Genomic DNA, 19,864 nt, shown 5'->3' with positions numbered 1-19,864 from the left:
GAACTTGTACAAACAGGCGACCAGACATACTCAAGTGGGCGAAATGTGTACTCTGAGACAGTCTAGACAAGCACAGACAGCACGTCAACTACCAGGCCATCCGTTTGCATGAAGCAATCAAGTCGGATTGGTCGCTTTGTGAACATTTATGAAGAGACATACCATCCGACGCGGACCTTTCCAACTCGCCATCCCGCGTGGTCCTTCCCAACAGGCTTCACAATAGAGGTCCAAAGACCACGAGGAGAGGAGAGAGTAGCTCGCATTAGTAATTATTAGTCTATCGTTTCGAGTGTCGAAACGTCGTCTACGTCTAGCAGTCATTGCTGTCTAGCTATGCCATGCTGATTCCAGCGCGCTATCAGCTCTTATGACTCTCCTCTTCATCACCTCCAAACACACTCTGCCCGCCCAAACTCAAATGCCGATCCCACCACTCCTTCTTTGCGGGCGGCGGCTGCACAAGTCCACCACCCAGACTCTGCTGACCATCGCTCGTCGCGCTGCCTTTCCGCCCGTCTTGTCGCCCGTCGGGTTCCATCAACGCGCTCCTCCTCCAAGCCTCGGCACGCTCGATCGCCAGTCGTTCTTGCGCATGCTCGGCTTCCAGTATGCGGCGATCAGAGCGGCCGGAGTGGGTGCGGCGGTGAGGGCGCTTCTGAAGCGGGACGACAACGGGCGGGGTCGGCGGAAAGTGGGACTTGCGTGGCGAAGGGGTGGCATTAGTACCGAGGAGGTCTGGAGAGGTAGTAGCGCGGGAGCCGGAGGTGGTGGTAGTCGTTCCGGAGTGGGAAGAAAAGGACTTGCTCCAACGCTTGAGGTAGCCCACAAGTCCTTCTGATGAGGTGAGCTGTCGGCTGTCTTCGTCCTTCTCGGTCAGTGGCACATCAGGCGAGGTACTCGGGACGTCGGACTTCTGTTGATGGAATGCCGCATTGTATCTTGAGTCCTGTCCGAATCGCCAGAAGGCAAAGCTTCCGAGAAAAGTTCCATCGCTACCAGGTATGTGCCGCCATGGCTTCTCGCGCCAGCAGAAGATGCAGACGTCCACAAAGCCCATGATGGAATGGCAGAATATGCTCAATACGGTGATGGGGTAGACCGGATGTTGAGCAAAGTGGTTGGAGTATGAGAAGGCGTGAGAGATGAATGGCATGATCCAGAGGATGAGATACATGACCGGATAGATGAAGAGGAGGCGGAGTTGGCGCTGGATGGCTTTGCGTCGAAGTTGAAGTGCGCGAGTGGCGGCATTGTCGCGTGAAAGGGCAGCGCCTGACACAGAGTTCGAGGTGGATGTTTTGATTTCCTTGATGGGAGGGAGAGGAGCTGGATGGCCAGGGTCGTAGGAGTTTGAGGATTTGTTAGAGTTGATGGTGGAGAAGGAGCCGTGATTTCGTGGTTGCGGCGTCCATAGAGGGGGAGGTGCAAAGTCCTCAGTGGAGATGTGTCCGCCGTTGTTGTCCTGCTTACTGCCTCTGCGGGAGGTAGGAGTGCTCTGGCTGATGGGTCGTAGTGTCGGATCTTGACCAGCTGTAGTTCCGTCATCCCATGTAGGGCCACTACCAAACACTGATGTGAATGTTGGGACCGACTGTCTTCGACTTTCCCTAGATGTTAGCATAGCCATCCCCGGCCGTAATGGCTTCTTGATCGCTGATACTATGTTTCCACGCTGATCCGGTGCAATGCTGTCATTCTGGTCTGCGGCCTTTTCAACGCCAGCTGCGTCCGACTGTTCCATATAGGAGTGCCGAGTTGTGTCTCCTTCTCCTGGCAGCCTAGTCTGTTGTGTACCATCACTACCACCCGGAATCGCTCCAGCACTAGAGCTGTGATCGCTCTCATCGGCGAACACTTTGAACTCGTAACCAACGTGGCTATAGATGCGAACGGCGACGCCCATGATGAAGATCCAGTTCAGGTACCGAGGGATCCAGGACAGAGCGAGACGATACCAGAACGGTCGGATGGGCAGAGTACAAAATCCACCTTGAGCGATGAAAGCATGGCCAGCGTTCACGAATGCCAGGCTGACGAAAGCTCCCGGAATTATCAGCCATGCAGCAAGCACGTAGTAGCGGACACGATACAAGCCATCGTGACCGAGAAACGAGCGAGTTGGTGGAAAGATCTGGAGCGACATGTGGAGGCTAATAACAAGCTAAATATCAGTTGTAGTTCGAGTATCAGGCTTTGATGTCAATCGTACCTCATCAAGAATATGGCCAGATCTAGAAACGTGACTTGTTAGCAACATGCAGCTATCCCTCTTGCATCTAACGGTCACATACCACACGACTCTATCCCCATCTGCAGGAAGTAGCCACTCGCCTGACAGATCTGCGTTGGTGTCGAAACATCCACGCCCGCCAATGTAGTACTGGCGGAAATCAAAAACCAGCTTGACTTCCAGAAATCGCCGGCTACCAGTAGCAGTACGAGATCGCGGCGAAAGTTTCGACGCATCATCATGAACCAGTAGAGGGCGCATATCGCCGCCAATACGCTCACGCTGGAGAAAGTGGCTGCTATGACTTGCAGTTGATAGCGTTGGCGTTGCAGTAGGATCGTCGAAGCACTAAAATTCGGGTTGGCACCGAGCGAGGACGCTCGAGCCTCCAGTAATCCATGTTGCTGTGTTCCAGACGCCTGCTGCGATTCGGGCTGTGTAAAATGCTGGGTTGCTGTTCCTGTGGCCAGATCTATAGCTTTGCGCACGACGATTCCCACGGTTTGGAACGGACCGTCATGGGAGTCCACAAGAGGTATGGAGGGCATAGCAGTCCAGGAGAGCCGGCATCTGACCAAACCGAGACTGTAACCTCGGACGCAACATATGAGGGTAGTGAGCTTACTGAGCACCAGGAGTCACTCGTCGTTATCCAGTAGCCGAGAAGAATGCTATGCGGGCATGATCGGAGCAGGGCAGGAGGGCAGGAGGCTGATTTTTTAGAAAGTCCCGAAGATGCTCTAGACCTCTTCGCCGTCTGCACACGGTAGTGCAGATGCTGCGAGATCTCCAGGACACCTGAGTCGGAAAGGCAGATGCGTCGCAAACGGATGTTTTGCTCAAGTTCAAAAGAACCGCAGAAATGACGCTGCAAGCGGATGTTGGGAAAAACGCCAAAAGACGGGGTCTTGCGGCATGCAGAATCGAGGGTGATCGCGCAATGCGGAGTGATCGTCCCGGAGGTCTGCTGCTAACCGCTAAATAATCTGCTCCCCGGCGATTTGGAGGTCGAGTCGAAGCTGCTAAGTAGTGCCGAAAAGTCCTTCTGCAAGCTGCGAAGAGTTTCTGTCGATGACGGATCGTGTCGCTGTCGTAAATTTCACGCAGCAACCTGGGTGTTGCTACGACATGAGATTACATTCCTTCAGTCGATGAAAACGGCGGAATGTGGAGCGGGGAGGAAGTTCGGGACAGCCGACGACTATCGTCAATGAATGAAGATCTTCACCTCTCAGGGCAAATGGACCATGGTTCATACACAGGACGAGTCTTCCGAACCATACTTGAGCGCGCGTCGCAACTTGGAGCGATTGATCTTCGCATAATCGCAGTACACGTCCGGGCCATGTCGAGCGAAGCAGGTGTGCAATTGCCGCATCTGGTTTTGTCATCTACCAACAGTCGCCGAGCTGGTACTATGCAGGTCTGATATGGCTTCGACATGCTGGAAATGCCAGGAGAGACAGCATAAGCATTGCTTCGTGCCTGCGCTCGTTTGCTCAATGCTCTTTCTTCTATGCCAGCATTTCCATTCGCAAGATGCGCAAATGTCGAATTATTATTGCTTTCGCCATGTCTTCTCTGGTAGCTCCGGCAGTGGCGCTCGGCGGGGTCTGCGTAGCGTTGTGACATATGTGGGACAGAACTTGCGCCAAACGCAAACTTGAAGATTAGCAGTATATCTTCCGGGTGCCGTACAAGCATCACAGACATCATGTCGTCGAGGTCCAGACAGATACAGCTGTTCGTACGTGTCTGAACACCGCGCGGAGCAGGCGATGTGCCTGGATGAGACAGAGCACAGGTGCAACCGTCTGTCGCAGACTATCCATGGGAATCTGCTTGCAGAAGAGTCTCGTCGAATACCAGCAATTGTCTTCTTTCTTCGGGCAGGCTCCGCGCGTGTCGACCATAGATCCGGACAAGGGTTGTCGTGGTGGCCATCGGAGAAGTGATGTTGAAGACCAACCTGGCCGGAAACGCAGCAAGTTCTGCGAAGAGCTGTGAATCCGCGATTACAGCATTTGCGATCTTGTTACGAGAAACCGTTCCGGATCTCAACCCACCTCTGCATTGTTTCATCGCGATTGATTCCAGATCTGGCTCGACAGTCAATATCAGCCAAAGGCTATGTCGCCTGGCAGAAGAGAGGTTGTCTCATGCTGCAGACATGACCCAAATTTCGAACCAATCCAGACAATCCACGTTCTGAGGATCGACTCATGAGAGAGCTCCGGAAGACGTTATCCGAGCGACTTGCAATCTCGACGACGGCCAGAGTCCACACTCGGGCAAAACTGAGTCCACCTTCCAACTCCAGCTTCTTCCGCCGGACGGACACGGTCCCTCCACGCTTGTATCACATGATCCGAGCTTCATGCGGGCCCGCAAAGGGATGGACGGCGATGTGGATCTGGTCGTGCACACTCCACACAGGGCTTCGAACGCTCGTGCGACCTCGTCGTGGTTGGATCAGCGGTGCATTGTTGACGACACGTATTTTCACGGATCGTTGCATGACGGTGAAAGAAGCGAGTTTCATCGGACTTGCTCGGCCATCGAGACGCATATTTTTCCGCCTTGGCTGTGGATGCGATTGCAACATTTGGAGCATGAGGCGTAAAGAGGAGGTGGCGATTTAGACGGGTTGATGATGAATTGAGCGAGAGCAGCGGTGCCCTTGTCAATCTCACGGATCCTGCAAGTGTCAAAACATCCCTGCACCGGGGCGTGAACGTTCATGCACAGAACCTGGTTACTTCACAACACTAGAGATTGTACCTGCTCCGATCACATCGGAGCGGCACGAATTGGATGATTGGAATGTTCCTCCACGGCACATTCGATTGACAACAGGTGTGGCGGTTTCATCGCCGAGACGATCATGGAGTTGAATCTGACAGCACATCATGAGGACTTATCGCCAATTGTGCCGATGAAAGAAAGGCTTCGCTACTTTGTAGCATTCATCAACGATATGTTGAGCTGCACCTTGCAATACATCGGAAGCATTGCCCATCTGTCCGTATGTCGAAACGCAAGGCTGACAGTCCCATCGTTGATTCGAAACCAATCTTGTTGGCATTGCCTATACTTTCGGTCATCAGGTCTCGCGGACTAGACAAGAACTCGGTCCCGAGTCGCCTCATCGAGGAATTGACAAGCTCGCATTGCCAAGTAGATATGCATCGGATGAAGAAAACCTGGTGTTGTACTCGCTTCCTTCAGTGGAAATTCGGAGAAGGCACCGAGGGGATCTCGGTCCCGAGACAGCTGTTGGAAAGGACTCAATTCTCCCATGCAGTCCCTTGTACGTCGAGTCATGACAGGCATCAGCAAGGAGATCATGCATCACTCCCACAGCTTCTGACGGGTCCGGGACTGGCGACAGCTCTGGCCAAAGGATCTCATCCCAGCAACTTGTCGATCAGATCCACAGATCCAGCACGATCGTCCATTGCGAAGACGCGCATGCTTCCAAGAAATGGCACAGCGTTGTGAAGGTGAGCGTCGCTTCATACGTGCCGCAGTTTGTGAACATGAAACGGAGGCGTGGTCCTTTGCACTGGGAGCAGCCCAGAGGGCTTGCAGTAGAGCCGATTCAAGGTCCAAGCGGAAGCCAAGGGAAGACAACTCCAGTACGTGTCGAATCTTTATCGAAGGCGCTCGTGCATGCTGCATGCGGCGGAGATCCGTTTGGTCTGGAGAGGCATGTCCAATGCTGTCCGATGTTTGACTCTTCTCAGCAGTGATGCGGCTCGATGCAAGGGATCGCGGCTGCCAAGTTGATGCTGAAGAGCACGCTGATGCCGTCCGATGCGATGTGTACTCGTATCTGGCTGAAGTCAGTCTCCACTGGTGAGTGGAGGTAAGGAGCCTTGAGGGTATGATGCTACCACTCGTTGATAACCTCAATCCAGCAGAAAGTCCTTTGCGGGCAACAAGGTACCTTTGTAGATGCCCACGTCGACGCGCGTCTGACAGAAGGTCGAGTAGGTTGTCGAAGGTCTTATATTTTTCCTCGATTGAAAGGGAGCGTGCTTCATTCATCCGCGTAGTTCCTGGAACTATAAAGCATCACGGGAGACTTCTCGATGAAGAACCTCTCCTTCGAACCCTTTGTGCATCGATGCAAGCTGGGTATCGTTTTCAGACCACAACTGCCGACTCTCGCTGACAGGCTTCATGATTCGACCCGCGACGGGGCGCCTTGCCCCCGAGGACCCCAGCGAGCGATGGCGCCGGCGACCTTTGGTGCACTCGGCCCAACTTGCTGTCCGACGATAGTCTCGCCGCCCATCAACTGGCGAATATTACCCTCAAGGAGTCAAGTCCACGGCTTCCGTCCCCATCATCAACAGCCTTGAACCATGCAAGCAAGGGGGGGCCCATCCGGATCCACAGAAATATGGCGAAATTCAACCGGCTCTGGCCAATCCCTGTCCAGAGATTCACCACAGACAACCAATGAACAAAATGCGAGAACATCGGCGCCTAGATGGAGAGTGTTCATTCGGTCCAAAGTCTTTCGGCCGCTCCGCTCGTGCAGCGTGCATGAAGACATCGGCTAATGTGGCTAGTAGAACCGACATCAACGCTGCAGCCAGAAGCAGCTCTTCTTTCCGTCTCCAGCACGTAAGTGTAGGCATCCACGTAACAGCATGTCTGATGGCCAGAGAGTCGCTCTGTGGGTTGGCAATGCCTGAATCAAAGTCCTCAGCCCAACGTTGATGAATGCAAAAAGCCGAGAACTTCCCAGCCCCCAATCTCTGACCGTTGAAACCAACTGAATCATCGTCACAATCCCGATAAACTTCAGCCCCCAATCTCAGATCTCCCCTTACGCCACGAGTCGGAGCGAACGCACTCGCGTGCAACTGCGTGTATCAACGTCAGGTGATATGAGTGTATTATTTGACACGTCCCGCGTCCATCGGCCCGACACTGTGGAACGTTCAATAGCTTCCAAGGACTTGTTGTTGGTGGTTGCGAAACGATCACACTGTGGCGGACGATGGTCGGCATGAAAGCGGGTTGACCAGCAGCCATGTCGTGTTGGTTTTTTGTTGAATATGAGATCACGCGGTGCCGTCGTGCTGGGTCGATCTCTTGATCATGCCGAGAACGAGAAGAGCGAAAGGCACGAAGCCGGGCGAGCAGATCACAGTGAACTGCGTGAATTGCGACGTCGATACTCGATGGCTGAGAGAGTAGATACGACGTCCAGATATGTTGGTTCATATGCTATGTCATTTGAATCTGTCTACTGACTTTCGGCCGCTTCCACGTAATCCTCAAATGCCTCCGCTCGCTTTACCGACGCGATGTCATGCCATGCTATGCAATATGTAGTAACGATGCTGCCCGTCTCGCCCAATGTCCAAGCCCTTAATTCAAGTGGTATCTCGCAATTTGCACTGATCTTTACTTTCTACTCTCTTTCTCTCAATTTGCGCGGTGAGCGGAGAGCTACTCGTCCTCTGGTTCGACCTTCGGGAATGGCGCTGTGTCGGAGTACTGCTGCCGATGTTGTTGCGCGTGGTTGGCTGACGAATTTGACGCCCTCCTCGAAGAGCTTCGTCGCTGTCCTTCTGGACGGCTGCGACAACCATCTTCGATGTGCCTGCCGATATATGTCAACTCACGAGCCCAATCAAAGAAGACGATCAGATTTTATGTACCGTCGCAACGTATCTTTGCGCGCAAATGAGTTCAGGCAGAGTTTGCAATGGTGTGGTCGTGCCTTGAGATGGACCTGAAGCATCGTCAACGTTGCTTCTGGAATACGAGGGTCAAAGCCACAGGAAACTTACGCTGTCCCAATGTCTCACCAAGTCCGTCTTCCTGACGAAGCGCCTCTCACATCCCTCGTGCTGACACTTCCAAGGCTGATCCCGAACTGGATTGTGCGTCTCCATGTGTGCGCGCAAGTTGTACGTTCGTTGGAAGTAACGCCCGCAAAGCTGGCATGCACAAGTCGAGTTGGCTTTGGTGGTAAAGCCACGTTTGTCGGCGCGATTGTCGCGTACGTTGTTGGAGGAGATGGAGCGACGGAGGGCGGGCGAGACTCGGGAAGTGCTCATGGAAGGCTTTTGTTCCATGTACTCGCTCTGAAGCGATGAGCGGGAAGAGGATCTTCGCTGCTTTTCTGCAACAGCGCGAGGAGGACGGTGTACGTCGTTCAGGTTGACGTGGTGATGTTGGACGTCGGTAGCGCCGTCAGAGTTGAGACGAGAGCGGGCGGGCTCGTAAAGCTCTTCAACTTTCACGTGGGCTGTGTCGTTGCGCCCGGGCTCTGAGTTCGCGTAGGGAGATAGACTAATGCCGGACTGCGACGATACGCTGTAGTCAGAGCGACCAGGCGATAGGTTGTTGCGGACAAAGTAAGAGTCGGCACTGTTTTGTGGGAGCGGCCAGGTCGCATACGAAGGGTCGCTGGAAAGTCCTTGAAGGGAATCTGGTTGTACGTAGCAATTCTGCGTCGCCGCAAAGATATGGCCTTGCTGGCTCGTGGGGTACTGAGTCGAATGAAGGGAGTTGGCGAGTGTTGCCGGCCAAGTCATTGATGATGTGACATTGCTGTTGCCTTGGGACAAAGGCATGTCCATGAACATTGCCTGTGTGGGTGTCTGCATCGAGTCAAGCAGTACCTGACGCGAAGGATCGGTGGACCAAGCAATCGACTGTGCCATGGCGTATTGATCTTCGAGGGATGCACCGACGTCCGCCCATGAGGTACTGCTGTTGTATTGGGTCTGTTCGTACTGCTGACTGAAAGAGGTGGATAGATTTGATGCCGGAGAATAGTCCATGGCGTTGTTGGAAACCATTGATCCGGTTGTCTGTGGCTTGCGACTTCGGGAATCTGGATAGTAGCTCATGGTGGCGATGGAACGGGAGGATCTGGTGAATCTGCAAGCGTTCCTGGCAGCTGCACCAGCCGGAGATATAAGAAGGCGGAAGGATGGATGGATCTCGTCACATGAGAGTGCGCAGCATGAGGCCAAGTGATAGATCGCATTAGGCAGATATCAAGCTTGCGAGCAGGCAGTGTCTGCAAGTATGCGATGAACGCCAGCGGTTACACGAAGTGTCAAGGAATGAATGAAGGGATATGAACCAAGCGAGACTGGAGAGTGATCTGACGAGTAGAGGCCCAACGGCTCTCGCCGCGGACAACATGGCCAGGATGTCATGATGGGCGATGCAAGGCCCTGGTAGAGGCGTTGGAGCAGGAGTAGTAAGGTTCGATTATGCATGCCCTAGTATGAGAGCAAGGCAAGACACGAAGAGAGGGACTGTCGACGGGGCTGTATGCAGCGATAGCGTGAATGACGACCGGGACGAATCGAAGAGCGGGCAGTGTCGGCGCAGACCCCACTGGCATCGCCTCTATGGTCTGGAAGTATTGCGCATCAGACTTCCGGCAAGAGGACGGGCGGGCCAGTCGATACTCTTGGCGAATCCCGACGTAGTGGTAAGACCTAAGCCATGGTGTGAATCCGCTTAACCTAGCACGAGGGTAGCGTCGCTCCGTGCATCACCTCGCGCTTAGGACGAGCCGATCTCGTTTTGCGGAGGGGTGCTCATCAGCCTTTTCCTTGCAAGTGACTTCCGTCACACTTTTTGTGGAGCCAGGCCGCCTGTCAGTGACCCTCTCGTGGGATTTCAAGGCTTGTCGCACCATCACGACTTTTGTGACACCATTGCCGACTTCTTTTTCAACAACTCACTGAGCGACTCGATCTGTGATTTTAAATCGGCAACAGCGGTCGTCAAAGCCTCAATCGTCTCGTCAGATGCATTGGCTGCCGCAGAAAGATCCTCTTTCGGAGAATTCGCTTCGGCAGATCTGTCTGGCGCCTGCGCTTGCTCGTCCAATAGATGCACGCGGGCGGATGAAAGCGCTTTTCGACCGATCGGATGGCGACTGAGTCGTTTCGAAACGCCAATCTTGTCTCCGGGAGTCGTAGTCCGGCGATCATGGATCCATAAGCGCCCATTCTCGTAAGCAAGAATCAGACCAACCAGAGGAAAGTGCGTCGCCTTGAGCAGAGAGATCCTCAAGGTGCGTAGCTGTTGGTTCGGCAGCACCAGCCGCAACGGACGGAGTAGCAGCGGTATGAGGTTCTACGCAGTGTCCGTTAGCTTCGGTCCCATGTTGCAGCCAACATGCAGCCGTTCGAACGCTACTACCCTCCATGGCAGGCATCGAGCGGAGAGACAAGGCTGCGTTGACAAATGAAATGAACGGATTGTGTTGGTATCCGGAAACCAACATCCATACTTGAATGATGCTGTCATGATTCGCCCAAGAGCTGCCGTCCCGGAGGCATCGACAGGGCAGATTTGCACGCATGCCGCAGTAATGCCATGACTGTAGGCAGAAGCTCCACGACATCACATGGTCGACGGTGCATGCAGACTGTGGAGTTGAGTTGTTGGTGTCGGCGACACCAACAGCTTCATTTCCTTTTCCCGGGATGATAGTGCAGGCCAAGGAAGGGTGTAACATACCAGTGGGGGAAGAAAGTATGTCAATCGGTTGGAGGTTGATGCCTCTAGGACGTAGACAGCGTATCTGTACACAGCCGTCAACTCCACTGTACTGCCACTGTTTTATTATTGTATTGAGGCGGAGGACTTACACAAAGAGGTACTCGTCGCGGGCGTGATCCATGACCTAATGTGGTGCGGGAGAGTGCTGTCAGCCAGTGATTCCGAGATGGGCGCTTAGATGCATGAACCCCGATTTCCACCTACCTTATCGAGCTTGTTGCTTAACAATGAGGTCAAGGATGTGATCAACAGGATGTTCGTCATCGCGACGAACAGGAACATCAAGGGTGGTCCTAGAATTGGGCTGATCTGCAAGTGGGAGCCGTCAGTATTCGCCGATGTGGATCGCGTTGGTGGCGTTGCTCATATGAGTGATTATACCTCTTCCGCGATGTCCTGCCCATAATTAGTATGCGACTCAATGGCGATGCAGGATACATTTGTGGACTTACGAATCCCAGGTAGGAGCTGCCAAAGAACACTTTGATCAGAATCTGAGGAGGTCAGTTGTGGGATCTGCACTTGTCAATCGAATTGCCCATACCCAATTCATTCTTCCCAAGGTGTAGTGGTCCCTGCCCAGGACGCTGAAGGCAGAACTGAAGCCAGCGTAGGCGATCACAACGAGCACGGCGAATTTGGCAAAGTCTTTTGTCTGCATGACATCGTCAGAGCTGGACTGCAAATGACATGGGTCCGGCGTACCATTTCCTTCAGCACAGGCAGCAACATTCCGAAGTAGGGATGCAGACTCAGCAATGAGCAGATGCTGTTCAATCTGTCAGCGGTAGATCAGCGAGATCGATCAGTACCACATACCGCGGCACAAGAAAGAGAGCCTCGATCGAGAGGATGTCGAACGCTATGTCAGTAGCATAGTGATCATTCTTTGCCAGACCGATCATTCGCAAAATGAAGAAGGCCATTCCCACGAAGATGATACCTAGATCCCACAGAGACCAGAAATCGGCTGCGTAAAAGGTTGAACCAGCATCAAGAAATTCCACAAGCTCTGAACATGACACAGTCAGTGACAGGTAGGCGAGGAGTCATCGTCGCCAACATACCGTTGTAGGCGAAAGAAACGAGCCAGACATACAGCATAATCTCTGGTGTGCTGATATGCTGAACCGGACGTTGCACCAGCACCGCATAGTAAAACGCCAAGAATGCTGCGAAAAACAGGACCTCGAAGAGCTTGGAATACAACGGAACCCGCAGTCGACAGAATGGATCCGAGTGGTTCTTCCTGTATATCTTGGCCCGCTTCGTCGAGTGTTTCTGCAGGGAAGTCCAGAACACGACATCGCCCTTCCAGATCCCATTGATAATGTGCTGAATGGACTTTTGACTCAGAAATCTCTTCGCTTCCGCGACCGCAGCGATTTCCAGAGCATTCAGAGTGGCAAAGACCGTAGAGAAATGAGCGTCCTTTGCGTAATCGCTCTGTCGCGGGTATTCGTCGTAGAATGAGTCGTCCAGCTCTGGCATGCGACCTCCCAGAAGTGGCGCTTGCTCGATGGTAGCATCTTCCATTACGCCGTCTAAGTTCGCGGCTTCAACATCGTCGGCGCTGTGGGGTCGCGACTCAGACTTGTTGTCCGCAGGAAGCTCGTGGCAGAGGCAGTCGATCGTTTCCTTCCGGGTGAGATGGGTCACAAATCTCCAAGCAACCATCTCGCAGGCCAGTCCGCGCGTCTCATTGACGCCTCTATCATCGCCATCTTCCAGAACTCCAAAGTGCCACTTGAGAGCGCTGCACGGTGTCAGAGCACAATTTCCACCTCGACTCAACACCACTTACAGCAGCGCACAAACGATTTCTTCATGCTGTACTTCGCCCACTAGGTACCTCACCAGCGGCTTCAACACCTGTGGATACACATCCTTTCGTAACTCGTCCCATTCGAGACTCGTGTCGATTGCCTCAACGAAGAATCTATGGCCGCACTAATATCAGTCAAATAGCACCGCCAGGGAAAGCTGGCGGCTCAGCTGAAGCGCTTCATGCGCAAGGAGCGTGATGGGACGTACACAGACAACGCCCGAACTAGATCATCAAAGTTCTCGTCACCCTTGATCCTCGGGATCGCCGGTAGGGGTGTCGTGATAGAACGCATTTTTGGCGAAGATTGTGGAGGAGATGGCGTGGCATGATCGTTCAGGAAAAGGTTTAGGAGCCGCCTCAAACTGCCGCTAGACGCGCGCTTGTGGCGCTTCGGCGGCTAATTAGCCGCAAGCGCGTCCGATGTTGCAAGGGTGGAAGGGATGGGTCAAGTGGGCGGTCATAGGCGTTCGTTGTCATGGTGTGAACCAGGTTAGGTCACGTCGGTAGAGTGCGGTAGATTTTGCCTTTTTTAAGCTTCTTTTGACGTTCTTTGATGAAGCTATTTCTATGAATGTTAAAGTACACGATACGCTATGCGCGGTTAGTGTGCTGCGCACCCAATCTCGGCGAGGGAAACTGCTTGAAAGATGACGTGGAGGCTAAGAGCTGTGGTTTCGTATTGTGATATGATGTACAATGTTCACAAGCCTACGATTTAGCTCCACGGCGATACTGTTGCCTCGCGGACGTGGTACAGTTGGCAGTCCATGCTCCGGATTCATTTCTTCATACCTCATTCTCGTCGTAATCGGCACAACACATCTCAAATCGTACACCTTCCTCGGCGCCTCGGCGCTCAGATGAAGTCTCCACCACCGAATCCCCCAAACGGATTTGGAGGACGTCCTCCCATCCCAGCACCGCGAGGATGCCCGCCTCCCGGCCCACCAGGTCCAAACGGAGGATCGAAGCGACTCCCTGGCGGTGCTTGTGGATCATAGCCGCCACCTCTTCCACCCTGTCCCGCGAAGAGTGGGTCGTCAAACGTAGGATGCATTCCGCCTCCTCCCATACCACCACCAAAACCAGGCCCCATGCCGCCTCGGAACGGATCATTTGGACCCAGTCCTTGTGGATAGAGATCTCTATCGCCAATGCGCGGATAGCCTCCTGGTTGTCCGATGCCTCTGGGCGGGCGTTGGACCTCGAACTCGTCTTCAAAACCAGGAATGGGCTCCGGTAGGGGACCCCGAGGTCGTCGAGGCTGAGCGAGAGGATCATGTAGTGGATATGGTTGTGCGAGCGGGTCGCGATCCTCACGTAATGGGTCTCGACGTGGTCTGTTGTCTTCCCGTCCCGGGGCAGGTTCTCGTGTGCTCGATGATGACGTTTCTTGCTCTTCCTCGTAGCCCTCCTTGTTGAGCGACGGGACGAGCTTCTGAATGAGCTTAACACGCATGAGACTCCCCAAATCACTGAGTCGGCCAACAGAGATGAAGGTATCAATCACTTTCTTATCCGCCTCATCCTTGTTTGTGCCTTCGATTGTGAGTGGCAGGTTGCCTTCTGACACAAAATCCGTCGCTTTGAGGTCGAATGTGCATGTTCTGTCATCTCCCAGGCCCATCGCATTCACGACGATTTTGCTTCCCATCCGGCTGATCTTGACCAGAAACTCCATGCTGCTTTGCTGATGCTTGTATCTGAATGCATAGCCTCCATTTTGCGCATTCCATTCCGAGGGAAGTGGCTGAGTTTCTTTGGAATCGGATTGCGCTTCGATGCGATGGTCTTCACCTAGGCCAACTAATCGGAAACCAACGGCGAGCATGGAAGCATGTGTTCCGAGTGCGATTGCATCGGCCGGCGTTTTGAGGTGGGGCGAGACATCGGTGGGCAATGAGGCTACCATAACTCGACTGAGGTAGGCGCCGGAGAGGACGTTCTCGGGTGGTATTCGGTCGGCCATGATGGATGTTGTGTGTTGTGATGGGTGTTGTTCGAGGAGAGGAGTGATAGAGAAGAAGCTGTCATGCACAGTGATCTTGTCTTACGAAGCCGTACCGAGATCATGACGACGCGGGGCCGCCTAAAGAGAGCTCGATCGACAGCTTGGCGTTTTCCAGATTGGGGGACTGCCCCTTCTTTGTTCGACCTTAGCCACGCACACCAGTCATGGTGTATTCGATGCAAGCCGGCCATTGGTGATACTGACACTGACGCACGAAGTGGTGCGCGTTCAAGATACTATCATGCCTTTTCGGCCAGCCCATACGACTAAGTATGAGCTGGCATGACAGTTCAAGATCTCGCACAAGTAGGAGACTTGCGCCTCTCCCAGGCCGTGCTGTACAACTATCGTTGATCTGGCACGACGGCTGAAGATGCCATAAGCGTAGCATGTCAGGCCATCGAATGGTCGAGTAAGCCAGGAGGCAAGTCAGCATGGCATGAGAAGGAGGTGAGTCCTGATCTACTTGGCTTGTCTCGCACGTGCGTTGCCTTGTGCTTTTGACATGTGAAAATCACGAGCCGGACCAAGATGAGCCGTAAAGGATGTCAAGTGATGGATGTCAAGTGAAGGATATCGAGGTCCTATCATCTTACCTCCAGCTTTTCGGCAGCTTGCCACAACATCCACAATCGACTGGACACAAGACTCAACAACCAACTTCTGAACAACAACTTCTGCACCCCGCGGCTTCTCATACCATCCGGAAAATTGGCAAGAATAAGGTCTAGAGTCTGTGCCACCGCAATGCTACAGCTACATGATGGCGCTCACTTATACGCCAAAGACAAGCTTTCTCGACCTGTCGGCAGAACTTCAGGTGAGCAACGAAGGATAGAAGGCTTGCAGTGCGGTGCAAGACCATTCATCGCGCTATACTGGATCTCGGCCTGGTTGTGCCTTTTCGAGCAGCATTGGCTGACTCCACGCTCGCTGCTCAGAACCCTATCTACGCATACGCCTTAGTATCAACGGACGTCATCCGGATCCACACCATTCATCGAAGAGCCACCGCTACTTGAGGTTCATCCTGTCATCCGAGCTGTGGCAACACCAATATTCTATGGCTGCAATGTATTCAAACGGGGATAGCACAGTGAGCTCGAACCCTGGGTTCAGAATTTCGGCCTGAAGCGCCTGAGCATGGTCCGCGAGATCCGCAGAGAAGAGTTCGGTAGTGATAAGTGCCTCCACCAGTCCAAGAAGCACCTTCAACAGATTATGAGGAAGCTCAAGAAGCACAACAATCCTCTACGTCAGGATGCTGTACGAGTGAAGCTCCTCGTGTCTGTACCTCCGAAATTGGGATCGCTGATTTCCGAACCGACGGCCATGTGGATCTCCTCGGCGGAAATCGACGATCTTAGGCAGGATGTCCAGGGTGCAGAGAATGTGGCTTGGTGCGATGCAAATATCGTGCACCGTTGCCACGGTCCGATCTTCTGGAAAGACCATGAACCGATGGGACCCACGGTCTTTCTCCCAATCCCTTGAAAGCGTACTGAACGATTGCACTCTAACGGCGCCGGGCCGCCGTCAGTATCGCTGCCGCAAGATCACTGCGCAGCTCAGTCACGGTCGAATATATCGAGGAGTGGCCTCAGGGGCAAGCAGATCACATTAACTGCTGTGTCGTACGACGCCAACAAACGACAAACAAGCATAACGGTGGTATGAGGGATTCTCAACACTTACCGATCAATTTGGAGGAGCAAATCGAGAGTGGCCGAAACTTTCTCTTGCACAATCCATGGATATACCGAAGACAATCGAGACAGGACGAACTTGCCTCGTCGTGGATTCGCAGATTCATATTCCCTTGCATGAAATATCTTATTCTCCGCCATCATACACAGAAAGCCACAGTAGACCAGCATCTCATATTCACATACCGCTCTGCTTCGTCCTGACCAGCTTCAACTTCTTCGCCGTCGACCTCACTGCCACCGCCACGTTGCATTGTCCATCATGGTAGGCGCGCCGAGGAGGAGTTGGAACAGACGGATGAGAGAGGTCAAGGGAGGAGGCGAGGGCGACGCACAGGCGTTAGGCACGATTACCTTGCCCAGAAGGTTTGCACTGGTCAGCTTTTGTTCTGCAACAGTCGAAAAAGCCCATCATCCTTAGGTAGGCATACGCCATAGTGTTTGGGCCCGTCTCTCCCGCCATGATTGTAGCAAAAGGTCCCCTAGTCTGTCTGTCTGTCCCCTGGGAGGAAGCACTCGTTGCCAAACCCTGCGGCACAGGAAAAACTAGCAACGAGCCTTCCGTGGTCAATGTAGAGCTGAACGCGTTCTGCATTTTAAGGGAACTGGAACACCATTCACGTCTCCACAAATTGCTTTAGAGCTCGTCGGAAAGTATGCATTGCACCCGGGCACACGGGAGAGGTTTGACACCCGGGTTGTCGTAGGCCACAGCTACTCCGAAGATGGTTTCAGAGATCAAGAGATGGGTAATAAGCTGCATCGTAGTGTCTGTTTGCTTTGAGTGGATGCAAGATGGAGTGCAGTGGACACGACGAAGAAGTTGCTCGCTGGCGTGATCGGTGGAGGTGGATTGAAGTGTAAAGATCCAAGTTGCGATCCGGAATGCCAGCTTACTGTATCTCAGGACCGCAAGCATGACCGGAAAGCAAGAGCATGCATGGTCCCGTGAGAGAATTCCGGTACTCGCGAGGCGGAATCGATCTTACGTCAAGAAGGCAAGGGAGCAATGCTCGCTAGGGCTGAGAATGTATATTGTCATAGCATGCGCGTGATCCTTGTACACATACCGAGGTTTCCGATGGCGCAGCTGCAGTTTTGAGATTGTCCGGGACGTGGTCGAAGCGTCAGTGGTCTCACGACAGTCGAAAATGCTGCCTGAAGACCGTAAGCAGACTGGAGCAGGTCAAATATGTTTTGCTTCGCGCCATCATATACACGGAGCCGCTGCGCCCCAACATCTTCCTGTCCCGAACGCTCTACTTCGTCCTGACCTGCTTCAATTTCTTCGGGCTGTGCACAAACTGATCCGCATACGCCTTCGGAATGATCCTCCTCTCGTTCGGCTCCTGCACAAAGAACTCGTATCCCTGCTTCTTCGCAAACGCAACCGCCGCATCTTTCGTGTCAAAGTTCAAATGTGTGCCCTGCATGAAATCCGCCGAACTCTGCCAGCCCATCAGAGGGTTCTCCCATCGGTGGCCTTTTGAAAGTGGGTCCCAGTCCATGCGCCATTGATGTCCGTGCCAGTCGCCGGATTGAGTGGCTGTTTTGGAGGGTTTGTAGATGCTGAGAGCAAGTAAGTGGTCAGTGTATGAGCTCTCGGAAAATGCGAATCGTGGTCTTGTACCGAACTGTACGAGCTTGAAGCTCGATAGGCGCACCAGAGAGCACCGCCGCAGGTGTATCGTCGCCGGGCTCGCTGCCGTCCATCACGCGCATCGGTACTGGAGAGAAGTTCCTGTGCACCACATGCTTAGCTGTGTGGCTCGTATTCCGTGGACCACTTTTTCTTACGATGTCCTGTAGTCCACCGCCACGTTATAGTCCGGCTGATGCTTCCCTTGTCCATGAGGAGGATTCTCCCGTCTCACAACAGCGTGTCCCATTGAACCTGAAGGCGGCCGCGCCAATTCACCGCTCGCTGATTGGGCTCTCGGTTTGGCGGAACCATCGGACTGGTAGCGTGCGAGGACGGGTGTGCGGAGGGAGATTGTCGGTCGGACGCTGGAAGTCCGCAGCGCAGATGTCGCTGCTGATCGAAGGGAGGCCATCGTGAGTGTGTGTCGTGTTGTCCGCAGGCGTCTCTGAATGAATGCGTGAAGTCGGGGAGGTGGTGTTGCGGGCAATGGCGAGGTCACGGGCTATTTCGGCCGCTGATTGGCGGAAGACACCTCACTCTCCAACTTGACTTCTTAACTTCATCGGCTACAGTCGACACCCACTGCCCTTGAACGACCACTACACAGCAGCCATGGTTTCCTCGATAGTGCCACCAAAGGTATGGAGGAAACGTGATATGTGATTGAATGACCGCTGACAGTTTTGCGCGCAGATTGCCTCACCCAACGTATGTTCACCTTCGATTACTCGCGCTCGCCAACTCCATTTCCGGCTTCACTCAGCACCTCGACACGATGCATTGAACCTTGAAACCCGTTTCGGCAGAAGAGACGGATATTTGCGACAGACCACAGGGCTAATATCGGGACCTACAGGCCATCGGCGGTGCAGCTGATGCCGCGCGCATGCAAAACGTTGTCGGATTCTACGAGAAGCTCCCACGCGGTCAAGCTCCAGAACCAACCGCTCGCGGACCGGCACAATGGTACAGGAACCGATACTTTGGCAAGAAGCCATCGCCAATGCGTGAGTGCGATCCACGAGGAAGAGGAGAGAAGAGAGGAAGGAATGCGTGGACCGGAGGCTAACACCGCGACAGCGCTCGTCCACATCATCGGAGGTCTGATGCTCATTGGCTACGCTCAGAACTACTACTTCCATCTTCGTGAGTCTCCTGGTAGAAACGTCGAGCATCGGACAGGACTGACAATGTACAGGCCACCACAAGAACAACGCTCACTAGATGCTGGACACGATCGGGGCAGCCGAAATGTTATAGACGGGAGGGAAGGAGCGAAGGAGAGCATCATGGAGTTGAAGATCTGTACATAGGATCATCCAACAGCTTCAGAGCCGCGAGCTTGATGTGTCGTCTACCATCTCATCTCGACCTGCTCGCGAGTCACGTGACGCGAACAGCCGTCGTGTCAGAGTACGGTATAACCTGGTCTCTCACATGACTTCTCATGTCGATAGTGACGATGAGACATGTGATCATCAGTCGCCGTGTCGTTCCGAAGAGATCCTATGTTTACTAAGTATCGTGTTTCTGATCGTTCGCTTTGCACAGCCATTAATCGTGGCGCTGAGCTAAAGCTAAACGAGTGGAGTCACTTGACATCGTGAGTCGCAAAGGAGCTGGGCCTGAAGCCCGAAGTCCATCAACCTCCCCCAATTCTCCTCATCCTCACTCACCACACATCATCTTCATCTTCACCCTTCCGAGCTCGTCGAAGCCGGAAACCCGCTTTCTCGACGCTTCGAAGCGCAATACCCGCGTCGAAAATCGATCCGTGAAGACTGCGATACCGAACTTCCACCTCCGAAGCTAGCCAACCAACACCGTGGCGAGATCAGGAAAGCGCAACTGAGGTACTTCATCCCCATCGAGTCTCGCAGCTGCA

At 53.6% G+C, this 19,864-nt stretch overlaps 6 protein-coding genes across 6 annotated transcripts; 2 read left to right on the top strand and 4 right to left on the bottom strand.

Moving 5' to 3' along the window:
* Positions 1-256: 256 nt before the first annotated feature.
* On the bottom strand, positions 257-3,024 carry MgGpr1 (putative G protein-coupled receptor; the record flags this gene model as incomplete). Its single annotated transcript, XM_003849458.1, has 3 exons — positions 257-2,153; positions 2,213-2,234; positions 2,295-3,024. 3 exons carry the CDS (start codon positions 2,779-2,781, stop codon positions 362-364), a joined length of 2,301 nt encoding a protein of 766 aa, XP_003849506.1.
* Positions 3,025-9,919: 6,895 nt separating this feature from the next.
* Positions 9,920-12,912, bottom strand: MYCGRDRAFT_75841 (Ca2+/Mg2+-permeable cation channel; the record flags this gene model as incomplete). The annotated part of the gene is made up of 11 exons (XM_003849457.1): positions 9,920-10,363; positions 10,751-10,814; positions 10,882-10,916; positions 10,997-11,096; positions 11,231-11,286; positions 11,337-11,447; positions 11,498-11,561; positions 11,612-11,804; positions 11,860-12,548; positions 12,597-12,731; positions 12,827-12,912. 11 exons carry the CDS (start codon positions 12,910-12,912, stop codon positions 9,920-9,922), a joined length of 1,977 nt encoding a protein of 658 aa, XP_003849505.1.
* Positions 12,913-13,476: 564 nt separating this feature from the next.
* Positions 13,477-14,589, bottom strand: MYCGRDRAFT_75839 (uncharacterized protein; the record flags this gene model as incomplete). Its single annotated transcript, XM_003849456.1, has 1 exon — positions 13,477-14,589. One exon carries the CDS (start codon positions 14,587-14,589, stop codon positions 13,477-13,479), a length of 1,113 nt encoding a protein of 370 aa, XP_003849504.1.
* Positions 14,590-15,394: 805 nt separating this feature from the next.
* MYCGRDRAFT_95907 (uncharacterized protein) lies at positions 15,395-16,125 on the top strand (the record flags this gene model as incomplete). Its single annotated transcript, XM_003849566.1, has 2 exons — positions 15,395-15,451; positions 15,751-16,125. The coding sequence occupies 2 exons, from the start codon at positions 15,395-15,397 to the stop codon at positions 16,123-16,125; spliced, it is 432 nt and encodes a 143-aa protein (XP_003849614.1).
* A 1,471-nt stretch (positions 16,126-17,596) lies between these two features.
* On the bottom strand, positions 17,597-18,391 carry MYCGRDRAFT_87601 (uncharacterized protein; the record flags this gene model as incomplete). The annotated part of the gene is made up of 3 exons (XM_003849455.1): positions 17,597-17,906; positions 17,968-18,078; positions 18,135-18,391. The coding sequence occupies 3 exons, from the start codon at positions 18,389-18,391 to the stop codon at positions 17,597-17,599; spliced, it is 678 nt and encodes a 225-aa protein (XP_003849503.1).
* A 185-nt stretch (positions 18,392-18,576) lies between these two features.
* On the top strand, positions 18,577-19,318 carry MYCGRDRAFT_62661 (F1F0 ATP synthase subunit f; the record flags this gene model as incomplete). The annotated part of the gene is made up of 5 exons (XM_003849567.1): positions 18,577-18,618; positions 18,673-18,687; positions 18,836-18,986; positions 19,060-19,125; positions 19,178-19,318. 5 exons carry the CDS (start codon positions 18,592-18,594, stop codon positions 19,201-19,203), a joined length of 285 nt encoding a protein of 94 aa, XP_003849615.1.
* Between the last annotated feature and the right edge of the window lie 546 nt (positions 19,319-19,864).

The sequence above is a fragment of the Zymoseptoria tritici genome, chromosome 9 (genome assembly GCF_000219625.1).
Source record: "Zymoseptoria tritici IPO323 chromosome 9, whole genome shotgun sequence".
Lineage (NCBI taxonomy): Eukaryota > Fungi > Ascomycota > Dothideomycetes > Mycosphaerellales > Mycosphaerellaceae > Zymoseptoria > Zymoseptoria tritici.
Note: the sequence above shows the minus strand (reverse complement) of the source record. Positions and strands in the feature narration are given on the sequence as shown.